This window comes from Notolepis coatsorum, assembly GCF_963971535.1.
Source record: "Notolepis coatsorum genome assembly, chromosome: 17".
Classification (NCBI taxonomy): Eukaryota; Metazoa; Chordata; class Actinopteri; order Aulopiformes; family Paralepididae; genus Notolepis; species Notolepis coatsorum.
This window is the reverse complement of record NC_140181.1, coordinates 3728282-3751859: the sequence shown is the minus strand read 5'-3', so window position 1 is coordinate 3751859 and position 23578 is coordinate 3728282. Positions and strand designations below refer to the sequence as shown.

Below are 23578 nucleotides of genomic sequence, written 5' to 3'. Positions count from 1 at the left end.
AAGTGGGAACCAACAGTCTATACTGTCATGGACAGCAACCCACAGACTCATGTCTACAAGCTGGAAGATGACAAGGGGAAGACGAGAGTGGTGCATCGCAACCTTATTCTGGATATCAGCTTCCTACCCATAGAGACTGCTGATGGGGACGCGCCGGAGACTGAGGACAGTCTTGGTGGATCAGAGGACGGGTCTCAGATGGGTCTCGTCAACTCTCTGGAGGAAGAGAGAGGATCAGAGGAAGTGTCTCAGATGGGTCTCGTCAACTCTCTGGAGGAAGAGAGAGGATCAGAGGAAGGGTCTCAGATGGGTGTCGTCAACTCTCTGGAGGAAGAGGGAGGTTTGGAGGATAGGACGGGCGCATGGGTGTTGAGTGGGGTTGAAGAAGCTACCAGTCATGGCTCCTGTGATGTAGCTGATGTGGACGGAGATCAGTCTGATACAGACCAGAGTCTGCGGAGTGTATCAGGGACAGTGTCGGTGGTTGATGCAAGTAGTGCCCAGTCCTCCAGACCAGTGTCTACAGTTGACACATCAGACACAGTGCCAAGGGCCCCAACCATTATTCCTGTAGTCGTTCCGGCTGTTATAGAACGGGACCGAGACTGCCGTACACCTACACTAAGGGGCACAGAGGGTGTAGTCAGGACACGGGCTGGCAGGGTGGTTAGGGGAGTCAACCGGTTGATAGAGACAATGGTTCAGAGGCCGTTCGGTTGGTAGGAGTACCCAGTCTCTTCTCGCTAGGCGTTCGGTACTATCTCTTTCAGTTTTTTTTTACTTTTTTTTTTATCTTGCACTGTGACACTGTAAGTAGCGTACTTACTACATGTGCTCACAAATAAGATATGGGACTCAAGAAAGCCGGGTAGTTTGGTGTACGAGGCACCGAGGGATTCTAGGAGGAACATAGGACTGTACACCCTTTGTTTTCTCTGAACCTGCTTGGCAGGTAGCTTCTAGCTGATTTTAAAGATGCATATCTTTAGGTAAACCCGTGCCGGTTCTGACGTGTGTTGGAGGTCCCTGTTAGTGTGTGTTGGAGGTCCCTGTTAGTGTGTCCTGTCGGTTCAGGATTTTAGTGGAATTCAGGGGGGGGGGGGGGGTGTATGTAGCAGGTATATATAATATACTGTTATGTATTCCACAAATAATCTCTCATGTTTTATTTTATTGCTTTGGTTTTATTTCATTTCTTTCGTTTTGTTTTATTGAACTTTTGGGAGCTACATCTTTTATTTTGAAATCGATACCGTTGTCACTTCCTCCCGAAGTGACGTATTTCCTTTCGACCGTCCCTCCTCACGCTGCAGTTACTACTGGGTTTTGAGGAGGTAAGAGGTCTACTCTGTCTGTAAATATAATTCTGGTCTAAAAGAACGTTATGATGGTTTAAATGTTGTAAATAAGGGTTCGGGCAATGAACCATTTGTATTAGGGATGCTCGATATTGGCTTTTTTACCGATACCGATATACCGATATTGTCCAACTCTTAATTTCCGATACCGATATCAACCGATACGGATATATGCAGGGTTTCCCCCCCCCCCCCCAAAATGGAATAATTTCAGGTAATTAACATATCTCTTGTTGTGGAATTAACACAACATTATGCATACTTTTGACAATAAATAAAATCAGAATTTGTTCTTACTTGCTTGCCTGGGTAAAGAAAGGTTATAGAAAGGGGAAAAAAATAAATAAAAATTATTTTTGAAAACCGATACCGATATTTTCCGATATCACATTTTAATGCCGATATCGGCCGATAATATCGGTAGGCCGATAATATCGGACATCCCTAATTTGTATATAATAGTATCTATGTTAAGGATGAGCAGTCTTGCACTTTTTGTAAAGCTATTTAGCAGTGGTGACGATCTTTTGTATGACACATGCTGATTGAGTTAGTAGTATGGATGAGCAGGTTGTTTAGGCCTCGTCCTGACAGTGTGACATATTTCCCTCATTGCAGCCTGTGAACTGGTGCCATCTAGTGGACAAGAAGTAATGCCATATCTGTCTGGTTGTATTGACAGGTAAATGGAGATATCTTATTGTTTATTTTGTATTATTTCTTTGTATTGTTTAATTCATTATAATGTTTGATTTCAATGTATGATTAAAAAGGCAGTTACTACTGGGTTTTGAGGAGCCTGTGAACTGGTGCCATCTAGTGGACAAGAAGTAATGCCATATCTGTCTGGTTGTATTGACAGGTGAATAAATACTGGAAATGGATCACGAGCCTGTCTTCAATTCCTATGCACATTCGACAGTGGTGTAGGCTGCAGACCGGCTACACTTCACATGCTTGGAAATGTGTGGTGCTGCTTAGCTACGTTATGTTAAATGAGGTCACTGACGGTTTTGTAAACGAGGACAAGTTGCTGTCACCCGTTTCAATATTTGTTCATATGTTGTCATTTCAGCAAAAATAATCTGATCTGAAAATATCATTCTTTCGAGGGACAAACTCAGTACAGGGACAAATGTACAGTCCCCCCCCCCCACCCAACCCCCCCCCCCCTAAGTACGTGCACTGGTACCCAGAGAACGCTGGCTGATTCAAAGGCTGTCATATTAGATCAATTAAACAATTTGAAACAATGCAGACTGGTGAAAAGAAAATCTAACCTTACTGTCATGCACTTGTCCTAATATACTTGTCCTCACTCAACTCGGGGGTGGTCCCCACCTCCCTAAAACAAGCCAGTCACGCCCCTCATATAAAAAAAAACCTGAACCCCACCGTCATAGGCAACTATCGTCCTGTCTCTCTTCTCTCCTTCCTTTCTAAAACACTTGAATGTGCTGTATCCAACCAACTTTCTGATTGTCTCTTACAGAATGACCTCCTAGACCCTAATCAGTCTGGCTTCCGGACTGGCCACTCCACAGAGACGGCCCTCATTGCGGTCACAGAGGCACTTCACTTAGCAAAAGCGAAAGGCCTCATCTCTGTCCTGATTCTCCTAGATCTATCTGCAGCTTTCGACACAGTCAACCATCAGATCCTCCTCGCGGCCCTCGCAGGAATGGGAGTGGCTGGCTCTGCACTGACATGGCTGACATCATACCTCAATGACCGCTCCTACCAAGTGTCATGGAGGGACCCTGTCGGCCACCCGCCCCCTGCGGATGGGTGTCCCTCAAGGCTCGGTCCTAGGACCCCTTCTCTTCTCCCTCTACACTAAATCACTGGGTAACATTATCACGTCTCATGGCTTCTCGTATCATTGTTATGCCGATGATACTCAACTCTTCCTCTCCTTCCCTCCCTCAGATATCCACGTCTCTGAGCGGATCTCGGCCTGTCTGTCCGACATCTCCACCTGGATGACGACCAACCACCTCAAACTGAACCTAAGCAAAACAGAATTGCTCCACCTGCCGGCCAAATCCTCCCCCCTGACTGACCTTTCCATCACAGTCGAGAATGCAGCTGTGACCGCGTCCCCGGCCGCCAAGAACCTTGGTGTTGTCCTCGACGACCAGTTGAACTTCTCTGCTCACATCGCAGCGACAACCAGAACCTGCAGATTCCTCCTGAGCAACGTCAGAAGGATCCGCCCCTTCCTGACAAAAGAATCCAGCCAACTCCTCGTCCAATCAACAGTCATCTCCCACCTCGACTACTGCAACGCACTGCTCGCTGGCCTCCCGGCCACTGCCACCAAGCCTCTTCAACTCATTCAGAACGCAGCGGCCCGCCTGATCTCAAACCTACCGAAGTCGCCCCATGTCACCCCACTTCTTAGGGACCTGCATTGGCTCCCCATTGCTGCACGTATCCGCTTCAAGGCCCTCGACCTAGCATACCGTGCGGCAAAGGGAACCGCTCCCGCCTACCTCCGGTCAATGGTCTCTAACTACACACCCTCAAGACACCTACGCTCTGCATCTTCTGGCCGCCTCAGATCTACTCCTATCCAAGCCCCGGGAGGGTCATCAAAGAGATGCCGCCTGTAGAAAAGATGAGGTAGGCAGGTGAGCATAGATGGTGATTTAATATAGATAGCTCACAGGGGAATACACGATACAGCCTAGTCGTATTGCTGCTATCCTGACCGGTGTTTACTTCCCGAGTGACGTCAGAGTAGTACGGAGGCCGTCACGTATCAAGCTTGTGTATCGGACTAACACAATGCTCTACATCCTTCCTCTTAAGTTGTGCTCTAATGCAAATACTAATAATACTCTACAGGCTAGTAGGCTATAACAAATTAAGCCAAGAAAGTGATTACTACTAATATCTAGCATGTGGCTATTTGAACAAACCATAGGTTGACTGTACTTCAAGTGGTAATACACAACAGGTATAACAGTATGAACATCATTACTCCTTATTTTTTTTTTTAACTCCTTTTGACAAACACTACATATATCTACTGTTTGGCCTGCAGACGCGGCCTGCCCGTGTGATGTGCGGAGACTGAGTGTGTGGGTGAGTCTTTTGAACAGTCTCTTGTATTCGGGCGTGTTGTTGAGCGTCTGCCTCCTCGGTGACAGGGTGACTGTTGCCTTCGGGTTGGCCAGTCGGAGGTTGGAGAGTGATGTCGGGGTCGCAGGGGTCGCTGAGGTCACCCTGTGGCGGTTCCGGTTCCGAGACGGGAAGGTGTCTCCGGTTCCTTCTGTACTCTCCTCCTTCTGACTCCACGACGTAGGACCTTGGTTCCTTACAGATGCTCTCGATTATGCCCATCCGGTCGAATCCATGTGGAGTCTGCAACCTCACTACATGTCCCTGGGCCAGTGGCTGGAGGGGCCTGATTGATCTGTCATAGCACGACTTCTGAACGCTGCGTTTTTTCTCGAGCTGTGCTTTGATCATCTTGTTGTCCTTCGCCTTAGGAACCAGTAGTGTCTTGCAGATGGGTAGGGTGGTACGTGTCTGTCTTGACATGAGCCGCTCAGCCGGTGACCCAAGTGACTGGTCACGTGGAACGTTACGGAGGTTGAGCAGATTTAGGAAGACGTCTGTTCCGTCCCGTCTGGACCTCTCCATGAGTTGCTTCACGCTGCGCACAGCTCTCTCCGCTAGTCCATTCGCCAGCGGGAACTCCGGGCTACTGGTCACATGGTCGAAGTCCCAGGCCGAGGCGAACTCCTTGAAGCGCTGGCTTGTGTACTGGGCCCCGTTGTCCGATATTACTTTGTGTGGGGCTCCATGCACAGCGAAGTGTCTTTTCAGTTTTGTTATCACTGTGTTGGATGTGATGTCACGCAGCAGGTCCACCTCGAACCAACCTGAGTATGAGTCGACCAGCACTAGGTGGTGACGTCCATTCCACTCGAAGATGTCGGTCAGAGTAGTACGGAGGCCGTCACGTATCAAGCTTGTGTATCGGACTAACACAATGCTCTCAGTCCTTGCCCCACAATGGTGGAATGAACTACCCACCCCAGTTAGGAGAGCCGAAACCCGTCCAATCTTCCGCCGTCGACTTAAGATGCACTTCTTCAACCATTATCTGAAATGATAATTACATTTTAATATTTTTTTTTAACTCTAACCCTAACTAACCTTACTGTCATGCACTTGTCCTAATAAACTAACCTACACTGTAACACGCAACACTTTGATGAACATTGTTACTCAGCTGATAGAGTTGTACCCTTCCTGATGACTTGTCGTACAGAACTTGTAAGTCGCTTTGGATAAAAGCATCAGCTAAATGACTAAATGTAAATGTAATGTATACTAACCTACACTGTAGCACTCAACACTTTGATGAACATTGTTAATCAGCTGATAGAGTTGTACCCTTCCTGATGACTTGTTGTACAGAACTTGTAAGTCGCTTTGGATAAAAGCGTCAGTTAGATGTAAAGTGGTTGACTATCAGACCAGCAAACATATAGTTTACAGTTGTAAGTACGTATTCAAGACCGAAAGTCTTTCTCTGCATCCCCTCAACAATTGTGTGTATTGAGCCGTACTGTATTGTACCCATTCTGTAATCTGTTAATACAATTTTCAATCAATCCGCAGCTTAATTACTAGGGGTGGGACGATACATCGATCCAGATCGATACATCGATGTAATTATCAACAATCGAATCGGATCGATGCGATGTAATAAGATCGATTCATATCGATACTCTTATTTTGAAAATCCTGTGGCGAGTCTCATATCCGCCCAAGAACAACAGCAGTAGCTCCGTGTGTGTAGATGTTACAGCATAGCATTCTCCCTTTCTGTGTGTGTGTGTGTGCGCGCGTCTTTGGAAAGACCAGATGAGGTCAGAGGAGTTTGATGTTTAAATGTTATTTAAACATAAACAATATAATACATAATAAATGTAGGCCTATACATGATCATGCAACATCAACAAATTGTTGTAGGAACGGTTTGGGAGAGGGAGGTTGTGAGTTTTGAGTTCCAAAAAATGTAGCTTAAAGTTTAAAGCTCAATATATAAAAACGTGGCACTTTACAGTGAACAGGAGGTCTATTTGTATTAAAAACAATAGATTGATTTTCCTTTAAATGTCTGGAAGAGCTCAAAAATACAAATGTCAAATGATATTTTCATTACCTTTTTTTTGTTGATCTAAATGTTACTGATTGTGTTAAATGGGCATATGATATCATCTCATATCGATCGCAGGCACCTGAATCTAATCGTATCATATTGTATCGTGAGAGACTTTGTGATATCGGCAAATATCGTATCGTTGTCCAAAGAATCGATATCGTATCGTATCATGATGAAACTGGTGATTCCCACCCCTATTAATTACTGTAGCGATATAAGAGTGATTGATTGAAAACGTTATTAACAGATTGCAGAATGGGTACAATATATAGCTCAAATACAACTGCTAAGAGGATGAAGACATGAAGAGAAACACATTTATAAATCGTCTCGTTTAAAAGTAAAGCATGAACATTGGCATGATGTACCTTTCTGTGTGTATTCATCCAGTTCCACACACAGTATATAGCTCAACATGAAACAATTCACAATTTATCATAAAATAAGTACGTGTAGCAGGGTGTATTATCCCTGCTTTATGGGAGTGGATGTACACTGTCACCTGGTAGTGGGAACACAGCAGATCTGGGTCCGGCTGAGTCCCCGACTGTAGGGCAGGAGTATTGGAGTGGAGGTTTAGCAGAGGGAGTGGATGGGGCCTAGGATTCACTAACCTAGGGGTGGTGCGCTGGTCCTTCTTGCCCTCCAGGGTGACTCGCAGTAGTTCCCCACACACCCACTTCCCCTAATACTTCCTGCGCCCTCCCACACCCGATGACAGTAATGACGGATGATATACTTTCTCCCCAAAGCAGTACCCTTCCTGATTGGCGAGCAGAGACCTGTCCCAATGATGCATAGGCAGGGGGTGGGAAAGGGTTAAACAATAAAGTGCATTACCCAGACAGAAAGGGGTTAAGACAACAGACACAGTAACAGACACGCACATAGTGCTCCCATTTCGCTCTCTTTACTGGTTATTTTAACCTGCAATTAACACAAGGCACAAGCTCTTCCCACACTGGTCACTATACAGTAATGGAACCCATCCCTTTAAGGGTTGAAATACTGGGCACCTAGTGCTCTCACTATACAGTACTGAAACCGGTCCTTTTAAGGGTCACACTACCTGTTCATTCACCCATAGGTGGGGAGAGAGGGGGGAAAGAGGGAGGGGCACTAGAGCTACTCAATGGGATTTTAGAAAGGAACACACGTTATCGCACAACATCTTTGACCAAAAGACAGTGGGCCCACATTGAAAACAAAAGTCCTATCTATAGCCGGCATTCTCCAAAATAATAAATGTCGGGGCGCCCCTAATCACTGCTACCAGGGTTGGTTCAAAGTACTTATCCTCTTCGCCCTTAAAGGGCACACTCTGAACAAAGAGAATGTTTGCCGATAATGTTTCAGCGCTCGGAGCGCTCACTGTAACAGGCTCAGCTTCTTCCCCCAGGCCATCAGAGCCTTGAACAATGAACATTGAGTGCCACAGAACACTGCACTATCCACACACAAGCACACATGAGCACACACACGACACGCACGCTGTGCACGCTCACACACTAGCAGCCACTTTAACATGAGCGGGCACACACTCATGCCGCACACACGCACACTCATGGCCAAAAGGAAAGGCCACTTTAAATTAGTATAACAACAGGAACAGTGTATTGCACTACTAAAGCTACCTAGCATGTCCTATATGCTCTGTAAATAACTATGTACAGATACCGAGATGTCACACCATGTTACCTGTTACCTGTTACCTGTTTATTGCACAATGTTTTTTTTTTTATTGGATTATATATATTTTGTACCACTGTAATGCACATTGTTGCGGGCAAGACCACCCGCATTTCATTGTATACTTGTATGCCGTGACAAATAAAACTCTTGACTTGACTTGACTTGACTTGACTTGAGTGTACTTAACCGAGGACTGGCCTGCTCTCACCACCGAACGTCCATGTGGTGAGATGGCCGTCGAGAAGTCCCGTGATTGTTACCCATGATAGCAGGAGGCGGGCTGGGTTGACGTTAGGCAGGTGACTGCTGGAGGTCGTCGGCTAGGATAAGGCTGGAGGTGGGTGCAGTCCGGCGACGTCTGTTGCGGTGTCCGCTGCTGGGCTGGGAGAGGGTGGAGCGACGTGCGAGCTAACTGTGCTCCTAGGCCTATACTTGAAGCTAAGCTGTGGGTCAGTGTGACCCCCTTGCTTTCCGCCTATACTTTAGCTAAAACGCAGCGGGTGAAATATCTACAGCGCTCTCCGGCTGTAAGACGTCTTCTTCTTGGTGGACACGTACCCTAAGCACTAACTGGGAAGCTAAACTATCGCATACAACATTACTATCCCGCACCGTGACGGGAGTCGTATTCTGCGTGTCTTTAGGGTCGAGAGCTCCTGCTCTACACGTCTGCTTCCTTCAGTGGAAAACGATGAAGAGGTAGTTCCGCTACAGGAGCCCCACCTTCAGCCAGTCCTTCTTCACCTGTTGTCACCCCTTGCCCAACGTCGCACCAGCTCCTCCTGGCGGCATTCCAGTATCATGTCCCACTATTAAGTGTCAATGTTAGGATATGGAGGATCAAGAGGGGTCAGCAAGTTACACGTTATCATGAACACAGTTGAGTACAAGAAATTAGAGCGAGACACATTGAATTATTGTTAGACATATTCAGGTGTCTACATACGTATAATTTTATTTCAACCAGAAATGCTTACAATAACGTTAGTTATAGAAGGGAATTCATTTTGTGCAAAAGTGGAAAGCTTGCCAATGTTCATGAGGCAGAATTATTACAACAGCCGATAATACATTTCCCCAATGATAAATCCCTATACGGATGGACCACGCTGGAAACTAAAGTGACGTCAGACTGATTACCTTTACATTATGAATTTGGGGGACCCTGATGTAAACAAGACAAACGTCTTTCTCTGGTCTGCATCTCCTTAACAATTGTGTGTATTGAGCCGTACTGTATTGTACCCATTCTGCAATCTGTTAAATAAAGTTTTCATTCATTCATTAATTCATCCCCCTGGTGGAATGTTAGGGGAACGTTGTTTATCTTCCAATTTACTAACGTTACTAGGCGGGCGCGCGCACAGGGGTAATGTCGCAGCGCAAGTCAAATCGCTTGCAATAAATGCAATCTGCGAACGACACACGCATGCCTGCCTGTACGCCTAGTTATTTATTAAGTGTATTACACGTACAGACAACTGTAGCGTTATGAGTGTGTTTTTCACTAAATCAGGCGTAACGTACATCACACGCACATCACACGCACGCGCCTGCGCAAGTCTTGTGCACGCCTAGAAATACGAACGAACCAACGCCTGCACTACATATGCGTGTGGTGTGTGTGCAGCCTGTGTGTCCATTGTGAGTCTATGTAGATTGCTGGCGACTGTCAAACGTTTGATGTCAGATCGCAGGCGCTTGTAATGCGTTTAGGTCTGCGTCCGCTGGAACGTATTTAACGCCATACGCACACACACACACGCACGCACACACGCACACACACACACAATTTCAAACAGGCAAGGGACATAAACATTCTAAAGGCACTCAGTTCCATATGGCAAAGTCTTAAAAGATTTGTATACGATCTAAATATACACATATACGATTCTTACAATGAACTTAAAGGGGCACTTCGTCGAAAAAACGACACCAATTTATTTAGCATAATGATCTCACACATATCCCAAGGCTCTAAACTGTTTTGCACACATTAATTTAGTTTTGACAGTTATTGAGAGTTAATGAGTTTGAATATGGCCACCAGTGATGTCCTTAGAGGACACCGGATGCTTGTTGTGTTAATTACAACTCGGATGAAAAGATGTAGATGAAAAATAGCAATCCCTAATGCAATCCTTATCTAATTTTCTTTTCTCCATCCACGTCACTTGCTGCTCTAATTAACACGACGCAAGCTGATGACGTCACCGGCGGCCATATTCAAACTCATTTAACTCTCAAACTAAATGGATATGGGCGCAAACAGTTTAGAGCCTTTGGGATATGCGTGACGTCATGGGCAAAATAAATCTGCATTGTTTTACGGTGAAGTGTCCCTGGAATCTGCCATATATGGCTACTGGCACCTAAACCCAGGACAAATCTACTCAAATCTTCTGTGACTTACAGAGCTATCATGGAATGGAACTCATTGCCAAGCTACTTCGCTGAAATAGAATCCAAAACCACTTTCAAGAAAAAATTTAAATACCATCTACTAACGAGCATGCACTGAACCCTTATGGCATAGCGGTGAAAACCAATTGACTGTTAATTGTATTTATGTTGATGGCAGTGAGTGCTGCTCAGGAAGCACTATTTATTTGATTTTAATCAGTTGATAAAATGTACAATATCATCCTTAAAGGAAAACTCCAACATTTTGGGAAATTAGCTTATTTAACATCTTCCCTGGAGTTAGACGAGAAGATACATACCCTTTTTGTCTCTGTGCGTGCATTTAGCTTTGGGAACAGTCGCTCCGTTAGCGTAGCTTAGCTTCATCACTGGAAGTTGGGGAGGACAATAGCCTGACGTTCCCTTACAGTGTATAGTCACCAAATACACTCCAAATACAACTCCAAAACGTTCCTGTAAACATGTTGTGACCTGTGTATTTACCACGTGGAGAAATAAAAAATAATTGAATTAGACAATTACGTTTTCTAAGCAAATATACTCGGATTTTTTTTTTGCCTAAGCACTCGTCTCTGCACGCAGCCAGTGATTTCTACGTGAAGCCGTGTTTGTGGACATTCTCATTAATTCAAAGGATCCGAACCAATTGAAGTTTATGGATACCATGACTTAAAATCCTCTTACCTTGACGATTAAAAGCCTCCCCAATTTAGAAAACAGTAATCCAATGGCTGGTATTGATAATATAATACTAACTACTGCACATAGCTAACCGGAGCTAACACAGAACCGGACGGTCAGTAAAGCAAATATAATGACTTCCTTTCTGGGGGGTTTCAAAATAAAAGAGCGACGTCTATAGCAGCGGAAATCGTTTATTTTGTACATTATCTAACGTTAACACGAACCTAAACTAACGTTACAACTAACCTAAAGTTAGTTTAGGTTCGTGTTAACGTTAGATAATGTACAAAATAAACGTATATTTGCTTAGAAAACGTAATTGTCTAATTCAATTATTTTTTATTTCTCCACGTGGTAAATACACAGGTCACAACATGTTTACATGAACGTTTTGGAGTTGTATTTGGAGTGTATTTGGTGACTGTATACACTGTAAGGGAACGTCAGTCTATTGTCCTCCCCCACTTCCAGTGATGAAGCTAAGCTACGCTAACGGAGCGACTGTTCCCAAAGCTAAATGCACGCACAGAGACAAAAAAGGTATGTATCTTCTCGTCTAACTCCAGGGAAGATGTTAAATAAGCTAATTTCCCAAAATGTTGGAGTTTTCCTTTAACTGAGGATGAGATTGTTAATGATGTAATTGATGTTGATAATGATGTAATGTATTGAATATTGTTGTATTGTTGTAAGTGCCGGACCCCAGGAAGAATAGCTTTTGTCAAGTGCAAAAGCTAATGGGGATCCTAAATAAACATAAACCGCTTGAGATGCTACTCAGTCATTCTAATTGATTGATTGATTGACAATTGTATTAACAGATTGCAGAATGGGTACAATACAGTACAGTACTAATGTTAAGATACTAATGTTGCTGCGATATCTTCCACTCGCTTCTCCTCCTAAACATCCTCTGATTCAGAAACTATAAAGTCTTGTTTTTCCTTCACCTTTATTTGACCCCCAGGGTCACAGGTCGCTGAGCACGACGCCCTGATTCACACTCAAGTTACACATTCAGACCTGGGGAGCTGCCCAGTGCAACCTGCCGCCCAGTACCACCAGTACAACCTGCCGCCCAGTACAACCAGTACAACCTGCCGCCCAGTACAACCAGTACAACCAGTACAACCTGCCGCCCAGTACAACCTGCCGCCCAGTACAACCTGCCGCCCAGTACAACCAGTACAACCTGCCGCCCAGTACAACCTGCCGCCCAGTACAACCAGTACAACCAGCCGCCCAGTACAACCAGTACAACCTGCCGCCCAGTACAACCTGCCGCCCAGTACAACCAGTACAACCAGCCGCCCAGTACAACCAGTACAACCAGCCGCCCAGTACAACCAGTACAACCAGCCGCCCAGTACAACCTGCCGCCCAGTACAACCAGTACAACCAGCCGCCCAGTACAACCAGTACAACCAGTACAACCAGCCGCCCAGTACAACCAGTACAACCAGTGGACACTGAGCAGTAGATCTGGGAGCTGCCCAGTACAACCAGTGGACACTGAGCAGTAGATCAGGGAGCTGCCCAGTACAACCAGTGGACACTGAGCAGTAGATCAGGGAGCTGCCCAGTACAACCAGTGGACACTGAGCAGTAGATCAGGGAGCTGCCCAGTACAACCAGTGGACACTGAGCAGTAGATCAGGGAGCTGCCCAGTACAACCAGTGGACACTGAGCAGTAGATCAGGGAGCTGCCCAGTACAACCAGTGGACACTGAGCAGTAGATCTGGGAGCTGCCCAGTACAACCAGTGGACACTGAGCAGTAGACCTGGGGAGCTGCCCAGTACAACCAGTGGACACTGAGCAGTAGATCAGGGAGCTGCCCAGTACAACCAGTGGACACTGAGCAGTAGATCAGGGAGCTGCCCAGTACAACCAGTGGACACTGAGCAGTAGACCTGGGAGCTGCCCAGTACAACCAGTGGACACTGAGCAGTAGATCAGGGAGCTGCCCAGTACAACCAGTGGACACTGAGCAGTAGATCAGGGAGCTGCCCAGTACAACCAGTGGACACTGAGCAGTAGATCAGGGAGCTGCCCAGTACAACCAGTGGACACTGAGCAGTAGATCAGGGAGCTGCCCAGTACAACCAGTGGACACTGAGCAGTAGATCAGGGAGCTGCCCAGTACAACCAGTGGACACTGAGCAGTTGGGAGGGTTGAGTGCTCAAGGCGGAAGGGGAGAGCGTTATTCATTCTCCTCCCTACCCAGATTTTTTACCCACCAGTCCAGGGGATTGAACCGGCAACCTTCCCGTCACAAGCTCTAACCCTTTAAAAGCCTGCTGCTGTAAAAAAGCTAGTGGGTCATAAAGACTACAAACTGATCTGTGAACAGTAGTACATTATGCCGTCAGCCCCCGTTTACCACACCGCTGCCTAGGATTTGAGCTACCGACCCGAATATCAAATGTCATCCGGTGTGCCCAAGGCCAGATTAAGAATTCAGAGGCCTCTGGGCCACTCTTGTGGAGGCCCCCACACACACATACACGTGCACGCACAGATTAATTTGCTTTCACGACTAACAGTGCAGGCTTACCTGTATAGCCTATGCCTGCTGTGGTGTGAAAATTTGCGAACAACAAAAAATTTACTTTTTATTTTATAGATTTTCCACAAATAAGGGAAGGACTCAAATAGAGCTGCATAGTTCAGGGTTTTATTTCAAAGTAGGTCTACAGATGCCAGTGTTTTTTCTCATTTTCTGTGTTTTATTTCAACTGTACAAGCAAAACTGTACATTGGAATATTGACAAAACCATACTTGGTCATTTACTGTGCATTGGAGGGGGTTGGGTTAGGACATTTACAGGGGCCAGTTTCGAATTGCAGTCTCCCTTGGGGGTTCTTTGAGAGTGGTTTTGAAAGTGGGTAGTGATTCACATTCCTTTACAGCTTTGGGTAGGGCGTTCCACATTGATGTGGCATAATTGCAAAACGTGTTTAGTCCCTTGTTTGAGCCGAATCTGGGTTTAACATGATTTGTGGAGCTCCATCTGGTGTTGTGATCGTGGTATTCACTGACCTTTGGGAAGTATTTTGACATGTACATGGGTACCTTGGTCGTGTAGTGTATCTTGTAGACCAGGCCCATTGCAAGTTGCTGTACTCTGTCGTCTACTCTAAGCCATCCTAGGTTGTCAAAGTGGGCAGGGTTGAGGTGGGTTCTAGGAGTAAGGTCAAGCAGTAGTCTGACCAGTTTGTTTTGAGATGTTTGTAATTTAGTTTTTAGCGCCTTTGAGGTGCTTTGGTACCATGAGGTGCAAGCATAGTCGTAGTACCCTTGAATGAGTGCTCCTGCCAGAGTCTTCAGGGTATTCTTGTTTACCAGAGAGGAGATCCGGTGCAAGAATCGAGTTCGTTAGTTGACTTTTTTGATTACATTGGATGCCATTTTGTCACAGGAAAGATTAGCCTCTAGGATGGAACCCAGGTAGGTAATTTCATCTTTCCTTGTGACAATATTGTCACCCACTGTAACTGAGAAGCCGTCGGTCTTGCTGAGTTTGTTATTTGAACCGAAGAGAATGGACTCTGTTTTGCCCATGTGTAATGATAGTTTGTTATCAGCGAGCCATATGCAGATTTTGCCTAGTTCCGAGATGAGGGTTTTTTGAACCTGTAACTTGTTCTTGTCAGAGACCAGCAGGGCTGAGTCGTCCGCAAACAGGAACAAGTTTCAGTCACAAGCTGACGACATGTCATTTGCATAAGTTACGAACAGTAGCGGTCCTAGTATGCTTCCTTGTGGAACACCACAGCTCACTGTGAGGGGGGGGGATAGGGTACCGTTTACCTCCACCATCTGTTCCCTCCCCTCAAGGTAGGATTGCATCCAGCTCACTGATAGACTATCAGTTCAGGGTTTTATTTCAAAGTCGGTCTACAGACACCAGTGTTTTGTCTCCTCTTCTGTGTTTTATTTAAAATAGGTCTACACAGCCAGTATTTTTTCTCCTCTTCATAAGAGTTTGAGGTTTTCCTTTGTTATAACAGGTAAAAACAGCAATAAAAAGTCAAAACTTTTCTTTTTGTTGCTTTATAATTCCATTAATGCAATAAGTATAAAGTATAATAAATCGCAAATTACTTTGGGTATGCAATTGTCAGACATTTTATGCTAAATGTGGGGTATGCTTGGGGATATATAAAATGGTATACACTGTGTTATCTTCATTTTAAGGGTAAATAGGTTGTGCGGCTCCCTGAGCATTTTATTTTGTGGGAGGGGGGGAAAGTGGCTCTTTTGATAGTAATGGTTGCTGACCCCTGGACTAGATGTATAGGGAGGTCTGGAAATCTATAGTGCTCCCTCTGTCCTGTGGAGGGCAGCAATATGCCTAGACGCGTAGTCCGTCGGAAATATACAAGAAGAAGAAGAAGAAGACTAGACGTAGAGTCTGCTGTCACGCCCGCATCTCCACATCCCAGCCCCGACACGAATGAGGCAGATTGGGATCATGACAGACAGCAGAGACCCGCCGGTACTGATAGCGGATATCCTCGAGCTCCCCCTAGTGACTAGGGGCCTCCACTACACACTAGTAAAAAAAATATATATAATATGAAAAAAAAATATATATAATCAGATCCAGTGTTTACTTTCACAGCATCTATAGTGACTACTAGTATCATCTCATCTCTATCTATTTTAATAAAAAAATTTGTATTGCAAATAAAAATATGATTGATTGTTTGATAATGAGGGGGTGAGACGTTGAGTCGACGTGACACTGACGTCCAGGTCCGGGGGGCTAAGACTCAAGTAGTACTGTATCATATGACTCAAAAAACATGAAACTGACAGAATAACTGAACAATAAAGTATAATATATTGTGTGGTACCCTGTCAATAACTTTGGCAGACAGGGAATATAATTAATTTTCCTCAACTATACTTCCTCTCTCTCTCTCGATAGCTGTTTGTTGACGTGTTAAAAACGCATCAGTAGCAGGATTACTGTCATTTTGATTACTGTAGTTTGCCTGGTATGTAGCCTTGGTTAGTGGCTGCCCCACCAATGTTTTACATATAAAAATACCACTGTGCGTGCGTGCACGTGTATGTGTGTGTGGTGGCCTGCACAAGAGTCTGGCCCAGAGGTCTCTGAATTCTTAATCTGGCCTTGGGTGTGCCAGTGAATCCACTTCATGGATTTTTGTTTTAAACTATTTTTTTTTCTTTCCACATTTCTATCATGGTTTTTATTGGTTTTTGTACGGCATGAGTCAGCCTCCCAGCATTAATCTTTAAAAGAAACGTCCAGTCCATGCGAACAACAGTCCAAAAAAGAAAAAAGAACTGAAAAAAAAATAATGAAAAAATACGTCTTGCTCTATGCCAAGTAGGTGTAGACTTTACGGTCCTCGGGCGTCCGCGCCAAGTATTCTCTCTCTATTAGTCCCTCTATACGCTTCTTGATGACCACAGGCCTGGGGAGGAAGTGCGCCAGGAGCTGAAGCTGCTGGGTCACCTGAGGAGAGAGAGAGAGAGAGAGAGAGAGAGAGAGAGAGAGAGAGAGAGAGAGATATCTGTAAAGCATTCCCGGTAACTGGAGAAAGGTATTCCCGTAACCTATGGGTAACCGAGAATACCTTGAGGTACCAGGAATACCATGCCTAGGTATTCTTGGTTACCTAAATAGGTATTCCCGTTACCTGATAGGTATTCACGGTAACTTTAGATATTGATATGTATTCCGGTGACTTGTGAAAAGGAGAGGTTACCAGGAATACCATTACCATATAGGTATTCACTGTAACTTATATGTATTCCGGTAATTAATTAATTGAAACTAACACATCATGGAGGCCCAGGCCGTTAGCTACAAGCTACAAGCTACACACACACACACACCCCTACATGTGACCCCCCCCTACATGTGACCCCCCCTACATGTGCCCCCCCCTACATGTGCCCCCCCCTACATGTGACCCCCCCCTACATGTGCCCCCCCTACACGTGACCCCCCCCCCTCCCAGCTCCTGTATCTTGTCTCATCATGGCAGAGAAAGTGCTGACAAGACAAAACTGAGCAGAGCTGATTGAGATCAATGAAGATACACTGTGTTATCTCACACACACACATTCTGTACACACACATACTGTACACACACATACTGTACACACACATACTGTACACACATACTGTACACACATACTGTACACATGCATACTGTACACACACACTGTACACACATACTGTACACACACATACTGTACACACATACTGTACACACACATACTGTACACACATACTGTACACACATACTGTACACACACATACTGTACACACATACTGTACACACACATACTGTACACACACACTGTACACACATACTGTACACACACATACTGTACACACATACTGTACACACACATACTGTACACACATACTGTACACACATACTGTACACACATACTGTACACACATACTGTACACATGCATACTGTACACACACACTGTACACACATACTGTACACACACATACTGTACACACATACTGTACACACACATACTGTACACACATACTGTACACACATACTGTACACACACATACTGTACACACATACTGTACACACACATACTGTACACACACACTGTACACACATACTGTACACACACATACTGTACACATACTGTACACACACATACTGTACACACATACTGTACACACATACATACTGTACACACATACTGTACACACTTACTGTACACACATACTGTACACACACACTGTACACACACATACTGTACACACCACACGCATACTGTACACACATACTGTAAACAAATACAGTACACACACATACATACAGTACACACAAATATTGTACAAACGCATACAGTGTACACCCACCCACACACACATACAGTACACACACACACTAGGGGCATGGTGAACCCTAACTCAGGTGACCAGGAATACCTGTTTTTTCCAAAATTCTGTTCAAATGCCATCTTGGAATAAGAAAACAACGATTGTGTGCAGACAATTGAAAATGTTGGGTTCCTTTCCACTTTCTTGAAGATAGAAAACATTTACTTGTTCTAGAACTGTATTTTTTGCACTTGTTTGTTAAGTTACTGGGAATACCCTTTCCTTGTTTTTGCTCATTTTAACAGACAAAACACAACACATTCTAGTAATTCTGGTTTACACCTAACCCTTATTATTGCTGTTATGATTTCCAAAAATAAAATCTCACCAATCTTTAGTAAAATAGGAGATTTAAGTGTTTATCTGGAATTGTGAGGATAGGTATTCGCGGTAACCTGGGATCAATATGTGAAACGTAATTATCTCCTAAAATAATTGGCCACAAAAGACGAAACTCATTTTGGTTGTTCATTGGGGTGCCAAGATCATGCCCAAAACATATCATGCATCTGCCATGAAAATTAAGCCTTTTTTGTTTGTTTCAATTGAAGGCCATGAACTATGTTGACTCATATCCCTCTACCCGTATTTTTCCTCCTTGAGATAACTCGGGAGAACTATGGTATTATGTTAGATGATGATGATATCCCTACAAAACAACCAAAACATTTTAATTCTCTCTTAAATTGGAGGAGATAGTGAATTGGTATTCCCGGTAACTTAGGTCAACTTTAGAGGTCCGCCATCCCTCATTACATGATTTTTTTTTAAGGTGAATTATTTGACATCTATAACAATCAGGAGAGGGAGAGGGAGGGGGAGAGAGAGAGAGAGAGAGAGAGAGGGGGGGGTAGAGAGAGAGAGAGAGAAAGAGAGAGAGAGAGAGAGAGAGAGAGAGAGAGAGAGAGAGAGAGAGAGAGAGAGAGAGAGAGAGAGAGAGAGAGAGAGAGAGAGAGAGAGAGACCATTAACAGAACTGTCGGGAAACAGTCGCAGGACGCAGCACTGCTTTTGCGGGACAATGCGGGACACGTGGGGGGGGGGGGGGTTTATTGCTAATTAAAATTAAATAAATGTATTTATTATTTAAATGCCTATATATCATATTCGACGCAGACGGTAGGCTATATATAGTATATAGCTCATTTTGTTATTAATCTTATTAAACTCACCTCCGGTTTTGGGGATATTAGCCTCCGGATTCTATTGCCCCCTTCCCTCTGGACAGTGTCCCGGCGATACTCCCTGTGTATTCTGTTATTATAACAAACCGACCCTCTGATTCAGTTCTCAATAATAGTCGGGCCAGACTTGCTGAAGAGGCGCTCCTCTGAACAACTATATGTGACGTCCCCCTCTCCTCCATGGATGATGGCGAAGCTCCTGTCAGTGGCAGATCCTGCATTCTACCTTTTGGGGATCATCTGAAACGGTGTTCTGCGAAATTCTACTACCTGCTGGCACGCATGGCGCACGAATGCGCATGACCCACAATCGTTCACACTACAATATCCTGCCACCTTGCTGACGAACGTCTTGTTGAGTCTTGTTGTTGATATATCTTTTTTTTTTTTTATTATCTTTCTTCCCCTCCTTTTTCCCGATTTTTCTCCCATCCCACCCTTCCTGGTTGTTGCGTACTTTCCCCTACTGTTGGTCCGGGAGACCGGAGACTGTCGCATGCTTTCCTCCGACGCATGTGCAGCCTGGGGCAGGCCAACCTGGCCGCGCAGGTTCTCACCGGGGAGAGTGTAGCGTGTGGGAGGCCACACTATCTCTCCTCAGATCCAACCCTCGCTGAGCAGGCGCCCCGACCGAACTGTAGGGGTCGCTGTCCACAACGCCCAGGACCCACCCTTCAGCTTCCCACCCCCTGATACAGCCAATTGTATCAGCGTGAGAGGACAGCCAAGCTGATAGCAACGCCGGGAGCTGGATTCGAACAGGCGAATCCTAGTGTCTCCCGGTGTTGGTGACGAACGTAATCTCCGTGCGCCACCTGCCCCCCCCCCCCCCCCGTTGTTGATATATCTTAAACAATATCTTAAACATATGTTTTTCATTGCACCTTTTGAACTGTATATGCATGTAAATATTTGCATGTAATTGGCTTTGCAGCCGAATGTATTTGTAGATGATAAAATGTCGGTACACCTGTTGGAATTCGGAGTGAACTATAGGGTGACGTCACCCAGCTGTCCAAACATATAGGCGATTCGCGCTACGGCAGCAGTTCTCAGCAGAGTAGTAGAATTTCGCAGAACACCGGCTGGGACAGGTGACAGGCAGCGCGACTCGAGTGAGCTGCTCAGCAGCCTCGGCTGGAGATGCATCCTGCTGCAGGACCACAGCACCGACACTCTCAGGACAGTGACACTTTGCGGACCCACACTCTCCAGACCCTCGCTCCCATTGGCTGATTTGGGTCACGTGACCGTCCCACTCCAATTCAGCCATTGGGTGGGACGGTCACGTGACCCAAATCAGCCAATGGGAGCGAGGGTCTGGAGAGTGTGGGTCCGCAAAGTGTCGCGGTCCTGAATGTGTCGGTGCTGTGGTCCTGCAGATGGATACTATTGCTCGGCTGCACAATGCATTGGTTTGTGACGTCGCCAATTTTTTTAATTTTAAATATAAGAGGGTATTGGAACGAGGCATTAAATTAACAACATTTAAAAAAAAATTTAAATAATAATCTTTGAAAGATAAAAAATAAAAATTTATTTTTTTATTTTTTTTATCTTTGAATTGCAGGACATTGTTTTGTTGTTGCAGGACGCGGGACAAACAGCCCAATATCAGGACTGTCCCGCGAGTCGCGTGACAGGTGGTCACCCTATTTGGGTCGTGTGGTTGAATTAGAGTAACTGTGCAGTAAAACCAGCCGTGTGGCACTGACGCTCCAACTTCCCTTTGGTGGTAAACTACTAAAGTCACTAAATCAAGGCACACTGGAAAACAAACAAACTCAGAAAAGTAAGATACACCTGCCCTACAGGTTATACGCTCTTCATCTTCCAGAAAATGGTGAAAACTTCACTGTAAACTAATTTCACGCTCCATTAGTTTCCTCATTGAGCTACCCCGACGAAGTTACTTTTGATGACACTCTTCCCCAAAAGGGTTTAAAGAACGGTTCTCAGCACCTTTTTTTCCTTTCCTTGAATTCAATGGCCCGTTACCAAATCTCTCTCATTCATTATTTGCTACTACCCCTGACTGGATTCACTCACTCCGAGTGCATAGTAGTATAGACATATTAGCATAGTAGGTAGTAGTATAGGCATAGCAGCATAGTGCATAGACATATTGATTGATGTAACCTAACCTGCAGTCAGCTCTGCTACCAGGATGTGATGTAACCTAACTTACAGTCAGCTCTGCTACCAGGATGTGATGTAAGCTAACCTGCAGTCAGCTCTGCTACCAGGATGTGATGTAACCTAACCTGCAGTTAGCTCTGCTACCAGGATGTGATGTGAGCTAACCTGCAGTCAGCTCTGCTACCAGGATGTGATGTAACCTAACCTGCAGTTAGCTCTGCTACCAGGATGTGATGTGAGCTAACCTGCAGTCAGCTCTGCTACCAGGATGTGATGTAACCTAACCTGCAGTCAGCTCTGCTACCAGGATGTGATGTAACCTAACCTGCAGTCAGCTCTGCTACCAGGATGTGATGTAAGCTAACCTGCAGCCAGCTCTGCTACCAGGATGTGATGTAACCTAACCTGCAGTTAGCTCTGCTACCAGGATGTGATGTAACCTAACCTGCAGTCAGCTCTGCTACCAGGATGTGATGTAAGCTAACCTGCAGCCAGCTCTGCTACCAGGATGTGATGTAACCTAACCTGCAGTTAGCTCTGCTACCAGGATGTGATGTAACCTAACCTGCAGTCAGCTCTGCTACCAGGATGTGATGTAACCTAACCTGCAGTCAGCTCTGCTACCAGGATGTGATGTAAGCTAACCTGCAGTCAGCTCTGCTACCAGGATGTGATGTTTCCTAACCTGCAGTCAGCTCTGCTACCAGGATGTGATGTAAGCTAACCTGCAGTCAGCTCTGCTACCAGGATGTGATGTAAGCTAACCTGCAGTCAGCTCTGCTACCAGGATGTGATGTAACCTAACCTGCAGTCAACGTACCAACGTCAGGGCCCTCAGATCGGCTGACAAGGGTCTCCTAACTACTCGTACAGTAGGTCCAATTTCAAGTCTATGGGGGGGGGGGGTCTTTCAAATCTAAACTCAAAACCCATCTCTACCGCCTGGCCTTCCCTGACTCACTCTGACTCGTGCCTTGCTTGTTGACGTGTTGTTCTGTTTATTTGTCTGTCCGTTGGTTGTTTATGTTTTCTGTTTATTCTATACTTTAGCGCTTTTCTTTGTTTTTAGCTATGCGACTTACTGTGAAGCACTTTTGGTTGACAAGTGTTGTTGAGATCAGAGGCTCTGTATAGGATTGTTAGTAACTGTCTAACTGTGCAATATGACTGTTTACACTGGTAACTGTTTACCTGCATATGTGATTGTCTCCACCAGTGATGGTCTAGTTGTATATATATATATCTGCTCCCACCAGAGGGCGCTCTAGGTGGAGCCACCCAGGTACCCTACCTTATGGCAACTATAAAAGGAAAAGTATCCACCCCTTTCGTTCTCTCCCCCAATGTCTCTCAGGGAGAGAAGAGTTGTACTACTGCTGCTTACATGTGAATAAAAGAAGTCACGCCAGTTCAGGCACAAGATAGAAACCATGCCTCTTGACCACATTATTGTCACCCTAAGTTGAGTTCTGTGTCATGTCCAAATGTGCTATACAAGTGAATTTGATTGATTGATTGATTGATTGATTGCAGTCAGCTCTGCTACCCACCTCTGCTACCAGGACATTGTGCTGCATCTTCTTCCTGGACTTCATGATACGGACGATGGCCGCCTCGATCTCGTGTTTCCTGTCGTCTTCCACCTTCTGCCGCATCTCCTTCCTCTCGGGGTCCGACTCGCCCTGCTTGGCAGCAACTGGTGGGGAGAGAGACGGACGACATTATGTTCCGTGAGTTTCAAAAGAGAAATGGGTTATAATAATAATGATCATTGTATTTATAGAGAACACTTTAAAATACTATAGTCTCGGATCAATTAAAATAATAGGATGGCCAAGGAAAGCAAACCACCTCAGGACCCTAAGGAAAAGCACCGTGGTTGAGTTGTGTCTTAAGTTGATTTAAAAACAGTAATGGATTCTCAGGCCGTGATCGTTTAAACATTTTAGGCGAGAAATTGTTTCTCCAGGAAAATACTTCCTTGAAGAATATAAATAATATAATAATTGTTA

The 23578-nt window shown here is 45.1% G+C and overlaps 1 protein-coding gene across 1 annotated transcript in view; it reads right to left on the bottom strand.

Annotated features, from left to right (window-relative positions):
* Nucleotides 1-16698: 16698 nt before the first annotated feature.
* The window catches only part of LOC311244603 (cullin-3-like), a gene marked incomplete at both ends in the record, with an annotated part of 78242 nt that continues 71362 nt past the window's right edge, over nucleotides 16699-23578 (bottom strand). Inside the window, 2 exons of the mRNA XM_084334200.1 lie at nucleotides 16699-16836; nucleotides 23117-23262. Coding sequence (XP_084190326.1) covers nucleotides 16699-16836; nucleotides 23117-23262 — 284 coding nt within the window. The remainder of the gene's footprint in view (nucleotides 16837-23116; nucleotides 23263-23578) is intronic.